Below are 20,235 nucleotides of genomic sequence, written 5' to 3' on the forward strand. Positions count from 1 at the left end.
TTTGACCCCTACGGTGGGTCTTCCCGCACATGATCAAGAAAAACAAAGGGTTTATTTTTTTATAAAAATATCCCCGAGTCGCCCTCTTCCACACACAGGTCCACACATCACGCTGTCATCTCTATATCCAGACCCTCTGCTTTTCTGTCTGTATGTTTTGTAACCATATGGTCATATACAGACAAATCAAGTGTATGTATAAATCGGACACTGGACCGTTGTATATGTATGAGTCAACAAGACCAAATGGACACGCGGGCATTAATTATCTTTCTCCTTTTCCTCTTTCAACTCGCTACACGGTAGTAAGTTGAGAATAAATCGAATTTGTTTTCAGCAAAATAGGTTCTGGATTGATCTCAAATATTAGTGCACAATGTAAAGTTGTTGAACAGAGGAATCTTGTTTTCCATTGCATGTGGGAGACAACTTTATTCATATTGACTCAAATTATAAAGCTGACAAGTACATATTACACAGAAGAAGATAATAAATGATGCTAATATTATTATTCGACGGGGCCAAGCTACGGACGGATACTGTGAACAAAAGGAGATCATCCTAGTTATATTGTGTTGCTTTGTTCTTCTGTAAAGTGTAGAGGAGAGAGAGAGGACATAAACAAAACAAACTTATTTAATTTCACATCCTCCGAGTTCAATTTATACTTTACCCAGTTCCCCGAGATTTTCTGCAGCTAACATCTCTCTCTGCGCTCAAAACTGGAAAAAAGTTGAAGAAAAATTGATCTTATCATATTTCACGGGTTCTTCCTTCTCAAGAAACCCTTGTGATTCCAGGATATAGGACGGGAGAAGCTCGAGCTATAGGCTGTAGCTGAGGAACATAGTCAGATCCAGAATGGCTTCGTTCTCGTCGTCAAGGGACTTGATGGCTTTCTTGTTGCTGTGCTTTTTCTTGAGAGCCTTGTCTGCAGATTCGAATGGATCGTTTTATTTCAAGAATTTCGGTAAAGATTCGAACTTCACTTCACAGCTTGTTCTGTATGATGATGCTAAGGTGGATAATGGTAGTTCGTCAGTTCAGATTTCTGGTTCAGGGGTTATTGGTGCGGGGAGGATTGTACTAAAGAATCCCATTAATCTTGTAGATGTGGGTTTGAGGAAGAAGGTATCTTTTTCAATGCATTTTGTGTTTTCTATGTCTAGGGAAAATGGGGATGGATTGGCTTTTTATATGGTTCCTAGTGGATTTCTTTTGAATCCTTTTGATGAGAGAAAACTTCAGTTTCTTGCTATAGAATTTGATACGTTTAAGGATGAGAAGTATGGCGATGTGAATGGTAATCATGTCGGGGTTGATGTTGATAGCCTGGTGTCGGTTAAGGTAAGTAACGTTTCATCGATTCATTTGGAGCTGACTAGTGGAGAAAAGTTACAAGCTTGGATTGATTATGAAGCCAGTTCAGAAACATTCGAAATTAGGTTGAGTAAATTGGGTTCCGAGAGGCCTGTCGAACCATTGCTCTTTTACTCCATAGACTTGTCAAATATGTGGGAAGGGATGGATGTCTCGGTAGGATTAAGCTCTTTAAAGGGGAATTCATCTCAGACATGTAGCATTTATTCTTTACGTTTTGAGTCGAGAACTGTGCCGCATTGGATGCATTCGGAACCAGTGGATCCAAACAAATTCATTCACAAGGGGAACGAGGTGAGAGCTTCCAGAAGAAACGATTGTGCTTAAGGATACTTACTGCCCTAATTCTTGGCACTGGATTTGGAGCGCTCGGTGCTTTCTTTGTTTTGTCTGTGTGGACCATTCTTGGGAAAAGGCGGCCTGTGGTGCCGGAGGAGTACGACGTCCAACCCGAGGAATCCGAGTACAAAAAGTTAAGTGTTTCTGCAAACAAAACCATAGAGGATGGTATAAAGTAAGTGCTTAACTTGCAGATTGGTTGGTTGCTTTTTGTTTGTATATTTTCCTTGTTTTTTGTGCTTGGAATGTGTTGGTTTAGTTTTGTGTTGTAATTTAATGATCAATCATTATGTGGTAAGTTTTAACTATGTTGTGATCATTAGAATACAGCTTCAACTTGGTAAATGAATGGATCGTTTTTAACGTATTCTCAAGTACAAGCTTGTCAGATTTCTCCAGTGACATTATGAAATTGCTTATTCTTCCTTTATTATTGTCCCTTTTATGTTGATTTTCTTTGCTAAGAAAATCTCACAACAGTAATCTATAAAATCGTGCGGAAGAAGTATAAGAAAGAATAATTCATTTACGTTCTGTAAATCTGAACCAAGAAATAAAAAAATCTGTACATTGCAGCAAGAATATAGTGTTCCTCTGCTCTGCGGTGTGTTTTCCAAAGTCTAACCACTTTTCAAGCTCTTAAAACCTTGATATTTTATCAATTGTACGACACTAGGACCAATTTTCACCTGTACCTTTGTGATCCCATTTCTGCTAATTTTCTCAAGGCTGGTGGACATCCAGTTTCTTGCCACACCTGTATGTATCTCTTCGTGTACTTTACAGTTTTAGGTGTAAAAAAAATGCTAGCAAATGGAGAAAAGCCTAACGTTGAGAAGCAACTCTTAGGCCAGGTCTTCGATCAAATTGCTGATGTTTAATCTGCTCCTGAGTTTTGTTACAAACGCAACCAGGAAAAGGGTTCGCATAAAAGTTCTCTTCTAGTCTAGTTAATTCTCCTGGTTTTCTTTCGTATGGCGCTCCAACTCTGTCGGCGTGCAAGTTCTTGACCTCAGATGCAAAATCCTCCCAAGAAATTGATCCCCTATCCAATAAATCTATCAATCTAACAAAATTTAACCTGCAAAGCAAAAGACGCAAGAGCTCAGGTTCGATTCAGCACAAAAATACAAAGAGGACAGTCTAAGATCGAACGGCTTTCGTTATGTCAAAAGTTATCGCTATTAGTGACGTTAAGACTCAATATTTGAATCATACAAGATCCAAACATCCTGTTTAGATAATTGAATCATATGGCCTGTAAGTTTAACTACTCACATCAATGAGCGCATTTGTTGCTTTTACGCATCCCATTCCAATAATTTATAGAAATCAAAGATGCGCTTTTAGTTCTAGTACTAATTATAAGGCTGAGTATTTCTTGTCCCGAAACTTACAGCTATGGTACAGCTAAAATAAATTAGGCTGTACAACAATCTAAACGTTATTGTTTATGCAGTCCTTTAGGTGAATAATAGAAATTGCTGTAAACCGATGAAGAGAAATGGAACTCGCAGTTGATTAATTAATTACCTGTCGGGATTTATCGTCCTCCTAAACCCTTCGAATCTCCTGTGCCCCTGCACAGCCTTTGCCATATTCCATCATATGTGTAAACAAAAACATCACTTTCTAATGCTATAATGTAGTCTAGGGCAGCAAGGCGATTCTGATAGTTGATAAAGGGTCCCCAACTCTTCTTCTGTTGCAAGAGTAGAGTGGAAGAAAACATTTGGGTATTCTACCCGAAGTGCATCCATGCTGTTGTTACCATAAATTTCTCCAGCCACGATGTATATTCTGGTTGAAGAAGGATACCCCATTGCCTTGAGAAACAGCGCAGCTTCCCTTGGAGACATAGGGCATCCCCCTTGAAGTCTCTTTTCTTTGGAGTCGATTTCTTTCTCTTTCCAATGTTTCACATTGTACCTCATTATACGAAGCTCCTCAGCCTCAGATGCAGTCAAATTGTTGCTGCAACCTGTGAATGCTAACATATCTTTCTCATATCTGAGAAAAATAGAGATACACATAAGTTCAGTTGAATTCAAGAAAATTATTCAATTTCTGCTAGAGAAATTGGTGAAATTGTCACCTCAGGTGAAGAGCAATAAAGGGTTCACCCTCCTCTCCAAGTCTATCCACGAGTTTCTTTCCAAGAGCCTCGATCTCAGGTGTGTAGCGAAGGGCCTCGTAGTTTGCTCGACACCTTAGCCTCTGGATAGACGAGGCAAGGCCATTATTTGCAAGCCGTGAGTCCGTGTGTGTAAATTTGATCACCTTGTGTTTCTTTAGCAGAGGAAGAATGTCTTTTCTGTAGTAACTAGCCTGTATATATGTCAACCCTCCACGTTAGATTGAACTCAACGAAAGTTTATAATCAGTCTGTATTTGTTTTCTCTGTTCTTTAAGTCATATGTACCTTAGACCAAGAAATAGGTGCTTTGTTAACAGGATTCACTCTAGCAAATCGTTCTGGCAACTTTTCAACTATCTCAATATCGTCACTTAGGACATCGATGAACCGTCTCCAATCAAAAATATCCTTAAAACCACTGTGGAGATAACATAAGCTTAGAACAAATGAAATAAACAAAAAATCTTCGGCTCTAAAGAATCATACCTAGGATCTGTCCAAAAGCTTTCATGATCAAGGGAAGGTAAGACAAGTGTGGCATTCATTATCTTTGCCACTGCAACCATATCACATATCTGTGGTGAAAAATTTGCGAATTCATAGTGTAAAAATTCGATTTAAGAAGGCCTGTGGGCTAAAAGGTATGTAAGATTAAAGTTAGGACTTACTCCTGTCCTCATTTGATTCAATCCCCCATTGGCATGAACCAAAATGTAGCCGTTTGTGGCAGCTCCCGTCTCTGCAAGGATTTATAGCATAATGATCATCAGAAGAGAAAATGGTTTGCTGCATGAGTCGACTTATTTTTTAGTAGGGAAGATTCGACATACTCATACGATTTCGTGGTCGCGAAACGCATTGATAAAAGTTGTCACTGTTCGGTTTCGTCCATATTTCTGGGACCTGTCATAAATGAAAATGTAAGCATAAGTGGAGGAAAACAAGTTCTTTTTTTCATTTCTTATATATATATATATAAGAATATATATATATATATGTATCTAACGTAATCAAAATCCAACCCATATTTATAAAATCGCCTTTCCGGAGAAAAAAATACAAAATGACCGCAACACATTCCAATTTAGTGTCTTTTGGAAATTCATTTTTCAAAAAGACGTGGCACACTAACATGGTACTAGAAAAGATGGCTCAACTCCGCAAGAAAAAAAAATGTATTAGGAAAAACAAGGGGTAGAAATGCCCAGCGGTCATTAATGCACCATTTTTATAAGATATTAGTAAAAAATTTACACGTATATGTGTTATTATTATTTTAATTTGATCAAATAATATTAAATGAAATTATTTTCAATTTAAAAGAGTTCTTTGAATTAAAAGAGAAATTTTATTTATAATTTTTGTATGCAAATCCTCAATATAGTTACTCTGATATCTCACATGTGACAGTATTGATAAACAGAATATAATAATGGTCGAAGAAAAAATGAGGAGAAGTGAAAAAACGAGGAGAATTCCAACGCGGTTGCCACCCATTATTCATTAACTTCTCGTGGGTCAAAAAACAACTGATAATATTCCAAACATTCGTTGAATTTAAGGTAATCTGTGGAATTAGCTCATTCTAAATTTAATGCTAAATATTATTCACAAATAACAGCCATGTAACTCACCGGAAACTCCTTCATCTTCCGTTTCTGCCCGACAGAACTCGATGACTCCGACCCAAAGATCTCCCTCTGAGCGTTATATGAATATTCATTCCTGAAATTCGGCCGCATGAAATTTCTGGCGATGTCCGACGCCGTGCCGCCGCCGCCGACCATCAGGAAAGAAAACTTCAGGAACGCTGACACCACCGCCATCATCAAAAGCAACACAAAAACAACACGCCCCAAATGCTTCCTCTTCGTCAAAGAATTCAAAGCTCCCCCCACAGAAACAACACATTCTTCCACGCGCAAAACCCATTTCTCCGGCAGGCTCTTACGTGCCAAGAAGTACCTAACAGCCGGGTGGTGATGATGCAAACTGTTGTACGGGTACATAACACCGCCATTGTTACAATTGAACAATTCTGTATCTAAGTCGCTCTTCGAATGCTCTAAGGATATCTGCACCGCGTCGGAGGGCTTGTGCTTCTCCTGATCATTCATCGAATCAGGAACGCGGCGTCGGTGGTGGGTAACGGTGGCTCCGCCGTGAATTGGGCTGCTGGCGGTGGACGAATTAATGGTTGCTCCGCCGCTTGGCATTTCGCGGAGAGAAAACGACGGAAATGGAACGAACCTCAATAGGAATGAAGATCATGGAAGTAAGGAAAACTCGGGGTGGAAGAACAATGAATCCTCCGTTTGTTTAGTTGTTGTAATTATGTATGATGGGGAGAGATTTAAGGAGACAACTCAGAGGGATTCATGTGAATGGGGGCTTTGATTTGTCGTCGTTTAAACTTCGTAGAGTCTGCGTATCTGTGTATATATATGACTTGGTCAACTAATGTTTCAAAATCACTCCCAAGACTTTTTTTTTCATGTACTCGTCGCTTTTATATATATATATATATATATATATAAATATATATATATATATATATATATATAAAATTTTGGATTTGAGAATAGGGATGGCAATGGGCCGGGGTGGGGGCAGGTTTGCCATTACCATCCCCATCCCCGAATTCCATCCCCACCTCCATCCCCGCCTCGATTCTCGCTTTTTCGGGTTCGGAGAATCCCCAAACCCGAAACTTCGGGGATCAACTTCTCATCCCCGTCCCCATCCCCGTTTCAAAAATATTAATATGGTAAGACGATGACGAATTCGGGGATTTTCTCAAACCAAAAGTTATTATCATCTATTATTATTAGAGATAATATCAATAATAATAATAATAAGATTATTAATATTTTAAAAAATAATAATATTATTATATTATTAATGTTAATAATACTATTATTTTATTATTGATATTATTTTCGGGGCGGGTTCGGGGATTTCGGGGATGGTGATAGTAATCTCATACCCGTCCCGAAATACATCGGGGATTTTAAAAAATCCACATCCCCGAACCCAAACTCAAAAAAATCGGGGATCCCCATCCCCGTTTCAGGTTTTCCCCGCGGGGCCCCAAATCCGTGGGGAAAGTTGCCATCCCTATTTGAGAAGTTATATCTGGGAAAAAAATTGAACAAATTTTACATAAAATTCGAGCGTAACTGCATTTCTATACACGTACAACATTTACATCGTTCTTCATGCAATTATTGCTTCTAATATGTAGTTAATGAGAATGAAACACACAATACATTAGTGTTTATCGTCACACTAAAAATTATAGTTGGTAGTAGTCTTTAGAAATAAGTTTGAAACGTATGTAGGTATTAGGTATATTTGAAATTCATCACAATTACTACTCAAATTGTTTAACTCGATAGACAAAAATTTATGTTAGATAGTCTCACGGATCGTATTTTATGAGACATATATCTATTTGGGTCGTTGATGAAAAAGTATTGCATTTTATACTCTTTCTATTGTGAATATGGTAGGAGACCTACTCAACTCGATATACTGTGAATTTGATATTCACTTAGGTTGTATATTTATATTGATGGATTTGCTATTATACTCAAAATAGCAATTTATGCAGTTATGCAATTTTGATGGTATTTATGGTGAATTTCAAATATACGCATAAAATGTATATCGTTTGATTAAATCTATAACTCCAAAGCAAATAAATCGACTCAAGCTTTGAATTTTGTCAATCCACACAACTCAAGAAATTTAAAACACATAATTTCAAATGCATCAATATAACACAAAACTCATTTAAGACAGTCTCACAGATCAATTTTGTGATATATATATATATATATTTATTTATTTATCTATCTTATTTTGATTATTAATGAAAAATATTACTATTTATACCAAATATATTATTTTTCATTGTAAATATAAAGGTAATTGACTCATCTCATGGATAAACAGTGTGAGATAAATATTCACGAGATCATCTCAAAATAGATCAACTCTCTATCTTGACAGAATCTGAATCTTAAAATAACTACATTGTGCATTTAAGTGAACAAACAAAGATACCTAGTTTTTTCATTTGATAAAAATATCATAAAATATGTTAGTTAATTTGGTTGCCTAATTAAAGTTATAATTGCCCTATTTCATATTCTATATTTCCAAATTCTAAAATTACTACAATGTTATTGATCATTTTATATACTTTTAAATTATAAGATAAAATATATAATTTATTTATTTTGAATAACTTGAAGAATCATACAGGACAATTAATTAGATTGAAAAAATCTATACATATATTTTATAAAATAAATATATTTTCTTCTTATTTTTTTCCTTGTTCTTTCTAAAATATCGCGTTTAAAATATATTTATTATACTTTGGTCAGATTGTTTTTCGATATTCTAAATTCCTTCTTTCCTCTAATAATTCTAAACCACAATAATTTATAGCATTTGACGAATATGTCCAAACTGGAATATTAATGAGAGAATAAAGGTTCGTTGTACCTTACATATTTTTGTAAATAATTTTAAATTACTTAATAGTAATTAGAAAATTAATTTTTATTATAATAATATCTTAATATATTGATGTAATTTTTACTATTTTAAAACGATACCCGTTTTAATAGAAATATATAGAAAATATTGATAAAATATCAGTATTTTTACATCCAGATTTATTCAAGATACGCGAAACCCATGTGCAATACTACTAATTTATTTTAGGTCCATGAAGTTCACATCGCCTCTTTTTAATTATTGAGCAGGTCTTTTGTTAGACGGTCTCACGAATCTTTATCTGTGAGACAGTCAATCCTACCGAGATTCACAATAAAAAGTAATATTTTTTCATGGATAACCCAAATAAGAGATTCGTCTCACAAAATACAACATGTGAAACCGTCTTACACAAGTTTTTGTCTTAATTATTTTAGCATATATATCTAATTTATTATTGAAAGAGTAAGGGCATACAATTATTATTTTTCTGTATAAATAAGGTCATTTTTGTTATGTTTAGCAGTTGACTTGATATAATGTTAATTATTTTTATGGATTATTTAGCAATGGTTGATTATACAGAAGAAGTTAAAATGAAAAATCAATGCTAATGAACAAATATTTAATTAGTAAAAGAAAAAACAAAAGTAGCAAACATATGATTTATTTATTCACTTGATTAAGAAGGCAAGAGCCGAAACCATTAGTTCGACCTTACAATTAGATATTAATAATAATAATCCAAAGTTCGATTAAGCGACTATAAGGTCATATTTGGATTGATATATTTCAAATTCATTGATCTCAAATGTATTTTTGTTATTTTAGAAAAATAAGACTATTAACTTCAAATCCATATATGACATGATTATATAATATTTCAGGTTAATTAAAATGAATATCTAATTCATTTAAGGCAAAAACTTGTGTGAGACGGTCTCACGGGTCATATGTGTGAGACGGATCTCTTATTTGGATCATCCATGAAAAATTATTACTTTTTATTGTGAATTGTTGGTCCCACGTGCGGAATTTGAGATAATAAAAGCCGAAAATAAAGAATAAACTGGACACCGAGATTTACGTGGAAAACCCCTAAAAATTATTAGGGTAAAAACCACGGGCAAGATGAAAAGAATTTCCACTATAATATTTTGTGGTGTACAACTCACTCAATGTGTTTCCAAAGAGAACACACACTCTCTTAATACAGGAGAACAAAACAACTCACAAATATTATAGAACTAAGCACTCAAATGCTTATAAGATGAGAGAAAACTCGAAGAAGGGATAATTTCAGAATGAAGGGGGAGCTCTATTTATAGAGCCCCTGGACCGTGTGAACAAGGAAATTGCCTAGCAATTTCATCACGCAATTCCACTTCAAATTGCCTACAACCAACCCACGTTTTTAATGCAGGTATTGACTGGTCCCCCCCTTGCATTGCCGACATTTCTCCCACTTGGAGATTTGATTGAGAATCAAACACATCTCCACACATCCTTTCAATCTTGCCATTACCTGCTGCTTACGTTTCCGCTAGACCACTTGAGAATCTACACCACTCAAACTTTTCAATGTTCACTGGCTTGGTCAGAAAATAAGCAATGTTATCCTTCGTATGGATCTTCTGCATATCCACGCTTCCTTCTTCTACTACTTCCCGCACAAAGTGAAATTGTACTCCAATGTGTTTCGTCCTGGAATGAAAGGCTGGATTCCTTGCGATGTGCAAGGCACTCTGCATATCACAAAACAAAAGAACATTATCTTGTTTGTGCCCGATCTCCTCCAATAACCTTTTAATCCATATTGCCTCCTTGCAAGCTTGAGTAGCTGCCATATATTCTGCCTCTGTTGTAGATAACGCCACAACTGTCTGCAATTTTGAAACCCAGCTTACTGATCCTCCTGCAAGCGTAAACACATAACCAGTAGTAGATTTTCTCTTATCAGGATCACCTGCATAATCTGAATCGACATAGCCCCTGAGTGTAAAATCCGATCCTCCATAACATAATGCAGCATTCGAGGTACCCTTAATGTATCTAAGGATCCTCTTAACAGTGCTCCAATGCTCTCTTCCAGGATTCGCCATATACCGACTAACTGCTCCCACTGCTTGAGCAATGTCCAGTCTTGTACATATCATGGAGAACATCAAACTTCCCACTGCTGATGCATACGGTACTCGAGACATCTCCATCCTCTCTGCTTCACTGCTAGGACACATCTCGGAGGATAACTTGAAGTTAACAGGAAGAGGGGTCGAAATTGGCTTACTATCTTGCATGTTGAAGCGTTGCAAGACTTTCTTCAAATAATTTTTCTGGGAAAGCCAAATCTTTCTGAACTTGCATCCCTAGAATCTTGTTTGCTGGTCCCAAGTCCTTCATATCAAATTCCCTAGCCAACTGTGCCTTCAATCCTTGGACCTGATCTTTGTTGGGGCCTGCTACCAACATGTCGTCCACATACAACAGCAAAATAATATAATCATCACCAGACCTCTTGAAATACGTACAAGGGTCTGCACTCAGTCTGTTGTATCCAAGGCTCATGATATAGGAATCAAATCTCTTGTACCAACACCTCGGCGCCTGTTTGAGACCGTACAGAGATTTCTTCAACCTGCAAACCAAGTTCTCTTTGCCTTTTTCCGCAAAACCTTCTGGCTGGAGCATATAGATTTCTTCTTCAATATCTCCATGAAGAAACGCCGTTTTTACATCTAGCTGTTCTAGATGTAGGTCAAACACCGCACACAATACCAACACTACTCTGACTGTTGTAAGCCGAACCACAGGAGAAAATATCTCATTGAAGTCAATGCCTTCTTTCTGAGCATACCCTTTTACTACCAATCTAGCACGATACCGCTCCACTTGGTTATTGCCATCTCGCTTGATCTTATAGACCCATCTGTTGCCGATAGCTTTCCTCCCTCGTGGTAGTGTAACAAGATCCCAAGTTTTATTCCTGTCTAATGCCTCCAACTCTTCTTGCATTGCTATCATCCACAAAGATACATCCGAGCTTTGAGTAGCCTCGTGGAAACTCGATGGCTCACCATCCTCTGATAATAGACAATATGCAATGTTGCTTTCAGTGACATAATCTGAAAGCCAACCTGGTGGTCTTCTGTCTCGAGTTGACTGCCTCACATTGGAAACTTCAGACTCAACATGTTCTTGTTCTTCGTGTTCTGGTACTGCTTCACAAGAAACTTGACCTTCGTCTGTCTTATTTTCTACCTGAAAAATAGTAGTTTCTGAATTCTGTGTGCCTTTGTCTCCCTTTACTTTATCTTCCTCGAAGATAACATCCCTGCTGATGACAAGCTTGTGAACAGTAGGATCCCACAAGCGAAACCCCTTTACTCCATCAGCATAACCCAAGAAGATACATTTTCTGGATTTAGAATCCAACTTTGATCTTTCTTGCTCATTGTACAGAACGTACACCGGACTTCCAAATGTATGCAAATGAGAATAATCTGTCGGCTTCCCAGTCCACATCTCCATCGGAGTCTTCAGATCAATCGCCACTGAAGGAGAACGATTGATAATATAACAAGCGGTTTTAACTGCTTCCGCCCAAAATGACTTTTCTAGACCCGCAGTCCTCAACATAGCTCTTGTTCTGTCCAACAAGGTTCTATTCATCCGCTCCGCCACTCCATTCTGTTGAGGTGTGTAAGCCGTCGTGAACTGTCTCTTGATGCCCTCATGTTGACAAAATGCATCAAACTCGTCACTGGTATATTCTCCTCCATTGTCAGTCCTCAGACACTTGATTTTCTTTTCTGAATCAAGTTCAACCCGCGCTTTGAAATCTTTGAAGATCTGGAAAACATCTGATTTCTTCTTGATTGGATACACCCAACATCTCCTAGAGAAATCATCAATGAACGAGACAAAGTATCTCGCTCCTCCTAGGGATACAACCGGTGCTTGCCAAACATCCGAATGAATCAGCTCTAATATGCTTTTGCTCCTGGCAGTAGAAGTGCCAAACTTTAATCTGTGTTGTTTACTGGTAACACAGTGCTTACAAAAGGGTAGTGACACTTTTGTAAGTCCCGGCAGCAGCTTCCGTTCTGAGAGAATTTTCAACCCCCGTTCTGACATATGCCCGAGCTTTCTATGCCATAACACTGTTAATTCTTCTCTTGAACCAATTGATGCAACAGCTAGTTCTGCCTCTTTGTGTGTTTCTCCCAAAAGTACATACAGATTTGCAGCAACCTTTTCCGCCTTCATAACCACAAGCGCTCCTTTCACAATTTTCATGATCCCGTTCTCGATCCGAGTTTTGCACCCGATGTCATCCAATTGCCCCAAGGACAAAAGATTTTTCGTCAGTCCTTTCACATGTCGTACCTCCTGTATGGTGCGAATGGTGCCATCAAACATTTTAATTTTGATAGTACCGACCCCAGCGATTTCTAAGGCATGATCATTTCCCATGAATACAGATCCTCCTGAGACTGGTTCATAATGATCAAACCATTCTCTCCGAGACGTCATATGCCACGTCGCTCCTGAATCCATTATCCATGTGTCACAAAATTTGTACCTGCCTTCCGCAACTGTTGCTGCTTCGCTGAATAATATTTCACCACTGCCTGAAGTACTGGCCACATTTCCTTGAGAACTTTTATCGATACTCGTACACTCTCTCTTGAAGTGCCCTTTACCGCCACATTTGAAGCAGTAAATATTTTTCTTCTTACTTCTGGACTTTGATCTACCTCGTCTTTGGCTCCCACTGGAGTCACGGTCCATAAATCTTCCTCTTATCATCGGTAACGCCTCTGCCTGCTTCGAGGATACCAAACTATCTTCCTTATTCTTGCGCCGGCTTTCTTCTCCGAGAACCGCAGTTAAGACATCGTCGAATCTTAGAAAGCCCATCAGAATATTGTTGGTAATGTTGATGATGAGTTGATCGTATGAATCTGGTAGACTTTGAAGTAGAAGCTCTGCACGTTCATTTTCCCCTATTTTATGCCCCATGGAAGTGAGTTGGGCAAATAGAGTATTTAGTGTGTTGATATGGTCGGTCATCGATGAAGATTCCGCCATCCGAAGAGTATAAAGCCTTCTCTTTAGGAAAATCATGTTGTGTAGCGACTTGACCTCGTACATCTTTGTCAGAGTATCCCAGATAACTTTGGCTGTTTTTATCTCAGAGATACTTGACAAAACTTCGTCAGCTATAGCCAAGTGTAAATTGGCAACAGCATTATCATTCATCTCGTTCCACTTTCCATCATCTGTAATCTCCACCGGTCTATCTCCAATAGCCGCCAAGCAATTCTCCTTTCTTAAAACTGCTTGTATCTTTATTTTCCACAGCATAAAATTGCTTTCGTTGAACTTTGCTATCTCGTACCTTCCCGCCATTATGTCTACGACAATTTTAGTAGACCGGACAAAATAATCCCGCCTTAAATAAAAAATCTCGAAAAATCTTTTCTGATGTGGAAGATCAGTCTAGGCTGCAACCACAGAGCATACTCAGAATTTTAAGAAATTTTAAACCAAGGCTCTGATACCACTTGTTGGTCCCACGTGCGGAATTTGAGATAATAAAAGCCGAAAATAAAGAATAAACTGGACACCGAGATTTACGTGGAAAACCCCTAAAAATTATTAGGGTAAAAACCACGGGCAAGATGAAAAGAATTTCCACTATAATATTTTGTGGTGTACAACTCACTCAATGTGTTTCCAAAGAGAACACACACTCTCTTAATACAGGAGAACAAAACACCTCACAAATATTATAGAACTAAGCACTCAAATGCTTATAAGATGAGAGAAAACTCGAAGAAGGGATAATTTCAGAATGAAGGGGGGAGCTCTATTTATAGAGCCTCTGGACCGTGTGAACAAGGAAACTGCCTGGCAATTTCATCACGCAATTCCACTTCAAATTGCCTACAACCAACCCATGTTTTTAATGCAGGTATTGACTGGTCCCCCCCTTGCATTGCCGACATGAATATGGGTAGGGTTGACCCGTCTCACAGATTGAGATCCGTGAGACGGTCTCACATGAGATCTACTCTTCATTTAATAATAATGTCACTGAAAACTAATTCTTTTTTGTAATTGTGTAAATAAGTAAATCATGAATTTAAGATTTAATCAATTATTTTATTAATATTAATAAAATTAAAATTAAAATACATGAATTTCAAATACATTTTCTCAAGTCAACCCTAAAAAATGCTAATCACATAAAATATTTCATATTATAATCCATGTAAAAATACATATTCGACTCTTTTACAAATCATTGGTTCAAACTTGTGGGCTCGAATAAACCGGGTGGAAGTCAGAGAACAGCTATTTGCCGCGTGGAGAGTTGTACTTTGAAGGGATACAGAAGCTTAATTGGACAGATCGTTGCCGGTGCGATAACAAGACAAAGCTGCCTTTGTCGGCTCCTGAATTTTCATTTTATTTTTTATTTTATTTTTTGAAATTGTTTCTATTTTTCTTTTCAATATCTATGGTTGACTGGAATTTAGGGTTACCGCGTATGAAAATATTTTAATGAATATTGTTTATTTATGAAACTTTTCTTAGACCCAGTCTTTCGGTAGATGAGATCCTATTTATGTGGGCATTACACTCACTTCATTTCAATGGATAAGATCTTGCCACACATACAATTTCAAAAAAAAATGGGTCTTACATATACATGGACAGATCTTGGCCATCGTCATCCTATCATGGGGACAATGTCCACATGGGTAGGATGAAATAAACTCAGTCTTAAAACGACGAATGTCAGGTTTAATTTATGAACTATGATAAGAATTTTTAGTAATTTATTTCTTGGTAATTATCACTTGATATGATCTGGTTATTTTATTCCACAGTCCGGAATAGATTAAATCTAATTCGTAACCAATCTGATCCGTTCCGGCGACATTGCTACCTCTGTGTTTGTTCATTTGGTGTTATAAATACTACACACATTCTAAGTGCGTGTTCGATCATTTATATATACACAACATGGTCCATTATATAGTAATTTGAAGAATTTCTGTCAATCTTGTGGTTTCTTAAGATTGCTGTTTGTATTTTGATTTCAATCACTTAATTATTTGAGAACCAATTTTTTAAGAGGGAAACTTATTTTAGTTAGTCGATATATGTTGATAATATCGATTGAGCGTCGATTAGAATGATGAAAATGCAAAAATATTTGCTTTGCAAAATAATTTAATTTTGATTAGAGTTATTAGAAGTATAATATATTTAGGTCATCTGGTGTTCAAAAGATTACTTCTATGACTTGTTATATGAGAACATACTATAACAATCGTTAACAAATCCTCTCCAACATTACTGTTTGCAAAATCAACGATATTCTTGTTATGATTGTGCCACTTGGAAATATCTGACTTGTAGTCACAATTCATTGATCACAAAAACTTTTATTAGTCGGTAATCCACCTCAACTTATAAAAAATCATCATCTTTCACGCTAAAATTATTATTTTTCACTATAGATAAATATGACTATAGTATATGGAACTGTATCATAAAAAACACAATCTTCATTGATAACAAACAAGAATATTTAATTAATTTTCAGTTCTCATTATTAATATATATCTATCTATATATCTTTTATGAAATCTTTATCCCAAAAGTATCCTTTTACGCATTTATTTATGGAGGAAAACCTATGGCATTCTCTGCATTTGATTGTAGAGTTCATTCTCTTTGGACGCATACGAAAACCAAATCATTGTGGAAAGACGAATGAAAAAAATGGAAAAACCCGATTTTGCTTCCTTTTTTCCCCGTAAAGAAAGGGATTATGGAAGGGATGTATAAATAGAAAAACATGGGGGTAAGGAATGGGGGGACTGAAGTGACGTGAAGAGGGAGAAGTTAAAGATGAGTGAAAATTATTTTTTTGACATTGTGTTGATTGAGTAGGAAATCAAAAAACGGAGGATGTTTTCCAAAAGATTTTTGGTGTGCCCAGATAGACCAAAAATAAGCAAAAATTTGTATGAGACGATCTCACGGTTCGTATTTTGTGAGACAGATCTCTTATTTGGATCATCCATGAAAAAATATTATTTTTTTATGCTAAGAGTATTACTTTTTATTGTGAATATCGGTAGGGTTGACATGTCTCACAGATAAATATTCGTGAGACCGTCTCACAAGAGACTTACCCAAATAGACAAAAACTTGTGTGAGACGATCTCACGGTTCGTATTTTGTGAGACAGATATCTTATTTGGGTTATCCATGAAAAAATATTACTTTTTTATGCTAAGAGTATTACTTTTTATTGTGAATATCGGTAGGATTGACCCGTCTCATATATAACTATTCGTGGGACCGTCTCACAAGAAACTTACCATATATTGTATTATGATTCAATATCTATCATTTGAGAATTTTGCGCTTGAATATTCGGATTTCAAAATTTTAGATTGTCAAGTCAAACAATTTCATAGTAATTGTGGTAGAATTAAAGTAAACAAGATGTATGTCATTTGAAATTCAATCATCAAATCCTTCAACAAATAAAATCTTTTCATCCAAATTAAATTCTTCAACTCAAGGGCATGTTACACTAGCTTGGTTGAAATAATTTGATTTGGAGGAAGAGATTTACAAATTAATTTGAAATGACACTTATCTTCAGTAAATTCATTCAAGCAGATAAATGAATTTAAAATTCATGATTTCGAATCCCTCTATTCAAACACATATTTGAATTTGTCAAATCATTTGAGATATTGTATACTTTGAATTAGTAATCTAATTATTAATAAAACACCAACTCTACCATCACACAATGCTTATAAAATGTTTTTTGACGGGTAAACTCTTGTAATTTATTGATTATAAGAAAGGTTAAAAGTCCAACATATCATTGTTTCTTAACACAAGTTTGATAATATATTTTGCTTGAATTGATTATTGTAGGATGTGATAAATAATTGATCTTTGCATTTATTTATTGTTTTAAAAGGAATCTTATTTATCCAAATTAATTCAGAGAAGTCAGGTATAATTAATTCTACCTCTAGAAACTATGATAATTAAAGAATTGAATTTTTAATCACGTTGATATTTAATTGTCTCAAGTAAAATCAACTGGGACAAATATATTATTAGCAGTCCATTATTATCATATTATTTTAGTAATGATTTGTGCATATTGTTCATCCACATTGTTTAATGCGTTTAATTATGTATAGTTTGTATAAACAAAGCTTATTCGAACAATGTGTAACATGATTTGGAACATTAAGTATAACATAGGATTTCGTCCATGAAAATAAATCTCTCCAGCCACGAAGTCTTGTCTCAACTGTTATCTTTCATCCATTGTTCTAAATAAATTCTCCTTGATTTATTTTGATCCAACATATGTTTTGGGCTTTTCAAATTGATCGAGTCGTTTTCTTTCTTCTATTTTGGGTTTTACCTTGAATCGATGAAAGAAAAATAATTAATAGAATTTAACAATAAAATTATTAATAATAAAGGAAAAACTAATAATGAATATCATTTTAATATTAGCCATAATTATAGTAACAATAGTAATAAACAATAACAACAAAGATAAGAGTTTAATAATAATAATAAGAATAAATAAATAACCAACTTTTGAATCTCAAAAAGAATTAAATTAGAAGATGATTTAGTTACCAAAAGTAAATTTATTTCATTCCTTTCCCACTTATATTCTCTTACCAATTACATCATGATTTCATTATTCAATTCTTATACAAAAATATAGCGATCTTTTACTATTTGCGTGATTAAATACGCAAGTTTACCAGTCATATATAATTTGTATCGACTTTGTGGCTGCGCATTGCAAATCAATCACGTTCAGTTACAATTCCTTAAGATGTCAGGCGCGGCGCAGGAATTTCAGTTCTCTTTGAGAGTTGTACTAAACCAACAAGAAACCAAGGTTCTGTACGCCGCAGTGAGCCGTGATTTTGTTGACGTTTTACTTAGTTTCTTCACACTGCCACTTGGGACCATAGTGAGACTCCTAGTCCGGCAACATGAAAACGAGGCCCCAAGTCTTGGAAGCCTGACCTCTTTGTATAAAGGCTTGAAGGACCTGGATGTTACCAACTTTTCTTGGGATGTGGATAGGTGGTTGCTGCTCAGGCCCCTAAACTATTTCGAAGTTCAATGCCGGAAACTGAGATTAAGGATTGATGACACCAACCATGACATCTGTCGAAACTTTGAATCTGAAAGATGTACAAAAGATGTCATGTATTACGCCAAGCTTATACGTTGCTGTGGGGGTTCGGTGAATGTCGTCGAAACTCCCTCGGGTGGTGGTGTTTTTGTCACCTCACCGCAATCATTTATCATCACCGATGATTTGAAAGTTTTTCCGGATTTACCAGAAGATGGCCTACGAATTCTCCGGGACGCCTGTGGTGTCGAGAGCATGATGCGGGAGAGAACTGTCTCTTTTGGATACTTAGAGGTGAAGCCTCCCTTTTTTCCTTTTTGACTTCATTATACTTTGCCAGATTTTTTAAGTGCTGCTAATTAATTAATTTAATCTGTGTTGTACGAGCCAGATGATGAAATTGCTCAAGTGCTCATTAATTTCGAAGACTCCGTTTACAGACGTCATTTTTAACCAAAGCACGATGATCTCGGCCAATGTTGACATAGTACCTGCTCCATTTGTGCCTCGGATGGTTAAATACTTGAGGAAATTATTAATGTCTAAAAAGATGAGAGTTACGGCCTTTGTCCAAAATTCAACAAACAGGATCCTTGCAGTTCAAGCACAAGAAGACTTCGTTGATTTCCTTTTCAGTTTGCTCACCATCCCGCTGGGAAAAGCAGAGTTTATCTTGCATGGCGATACTGGTCTCGGCAGTGTGGATAATTTGTATAGATGCATACCAAGTCTGAATGTCCGGAAGTCCATAAATACCGAGAATCACTCAATCAACTCGTTATTGAATCCTACAATCCCTCGAAATTACGTTTCGGTGACTCAGATTCTTCCTCTCGCCCAAAAAAGTTCCCATATGTTGCTTTCCAAATACGACGATTTTAGAGGAAGACACCAAAGGAATCTTGAAATGACTGATTCGCGTGATATGGATCATTATGAGTTGAAAGGTCTGAAACCAAATGCCTATATGGTAACGGATGATTTAGTAGTGATGACATCGAGTGCAAACTACGGTGTTTCCAAGCTTCAAGCAACGGGTATCCCATTACATGATATCGAGACACACGTTCTTGACATAGGAATGGAAGAGGTAAAGATCGAGTCATAACTAGTCTTATTCGGAGAAACATTAAATTTCCTAATTTCGTCGCATTGCTTGTGCAGGCTTTAAACATACTAAAGGCATCTCTCACCTCATCTTTTGCTCTAACAAATGGCCTCAAGCAATCCCTACGCAGGCGCAAAACAAGAAAAATGAAGTGTATGGAAAAGATAACAAAATTCCTTTCCTATATACATATAATGTTCATTTGTGAGGACACTGAATCTTCTTCCTGTGTGCAGGTTCTTCGGGTGGTGAAACGTGTTTTGAATAGGCAAATAATGAGGCTATAGATATAATCTTAGCAAAGAAAGAGAGTACGAAAAATCGGCAACTTATTTGATTGATCGATTTGAAATAATAGAAAATTGGTTCTGTTATGTAGCCTAATTTTTATTTTGTTTATTATTTAATTAATCGAATTTTAATTATGATGCAATAATTTTGCTTCTAGTGTAATTTTACTTCTTTTTTCTCTTTTTTTTTTGGAAATTTGTTTATAATATGCATTTAAATTTAATTTTTAATATAAGTAAATTAATTTTA

The 20,235-nt window shown here is 36.2% G+C and overlaps 3 protein-coding genes and 1 pseudogene across 3 annotated transcripts; 3 read left to right on the plus strand and 1 right to left on the minus strand.

The window, feature by feature from the left end:
- The first annotated feature begins 261 nt into the window (after positions 1–261).
- On the plus strand, positions 262–2,093 carry LOC140839896 (probable L-type lectin-domain containing receptor kinase S.7). The gene has a single exon (XM_073206882.1). It carries the CDS (start codon positions 862–864, stop codon positions 1,705–1,707), a length of 846 nt encoding a protein of 281 aa, XP_073062983.1. The 5' UTR covers positions 262–861; the 3' UTR covers positions 1,708–2,093.
- Positions 2,094–2,225: 132 nt separating this feature from the next.
- LOC140839895 (O-fucosyltransferase 19-like) lies at positions 2,226–6,282 on the minus strand (annotated as a pseudogene).
- Positions 6,283–18,278: 11,996 nt separating this feature from the next.
- LOC140839288 (uncharacterized) lies at positions 18,279–18,908 on the plus strand. The gene has a single exon (XM_073205927.1). It carries the CDS (start codon positions 18,279–18,281, stop codon positions 18,906–18,908), a length of 630 nt encoding a protein of 209 aa, XP_073062028.1.
- A 142-nt stretch (positions 18,909–19,050) lies between these two features.
- Positions 19,051–19,963, plus strand: LOC140839289 (uncharacterized). Its single transcript, XM_073205928.1, has 3 exons — positions 19,051–19,677; positions 19,752–19,848; positions 19,932–19,963. Exons 1-3 carry the CDS (start codon positions 19,051–19,053, stop codon positions 19,961–19,963), a joined length of 756 nt encoding a protein of 251 aa, XP_073062029.1.
- Positions 19,964–20,235: the final 272 nt, after the last annotated feature.

Source organism: Primulina eburnea, chromosome 8, assembly GCF_022965805.1.
Source record: "Primulina eburnea isolate SZY01 chromosome 8, ASM2296580v1, whole genome shotgun sequence".
Lineage (NCBI taxonomy): Eukaryota > Viridiplantae > Streptophyta > Magnoliopsida > Lamiales > Gesneriaceae > Primulina > Primulina eburnea.

Coding starts and splice junctions, on each gene's coding strand:
- LOC140839896 (XM_073206882.1), top strand. CDS start 862: ATGGCTTCGTTCTCGTCGTCAAGGGACTTGATGGCTTTCTTGTTGCTG.
- LOC140839288 (XM_073205927.1), top strand. CDS start 18,279: ATGTCAGGCGCGGCGCAGGAATTTCAGTTCTCTTTGAGAGTTGTACTA.
- LOC140839289 (XM_073205928.1), top strand. CDS start 19,051: ATGATCTCGGCCAATGTTGACATAGTACCTGCTCCATTTGTGCCTCGG. Junction 19,678..19,751: donor TTGACATAGGAATGGAAGAG/GTAAAGATCGAG, acceptor TTGCTTGTGCAG/GCTTTAAACATACTAAAGGC. Junction 19,849..19,931: donor CAAAACAAGAAAAATGAAGT/GTATGGAAAAGA, acceptor TCCTGTGTGCAG/GTTCTTCGGGTGGTGAAACG.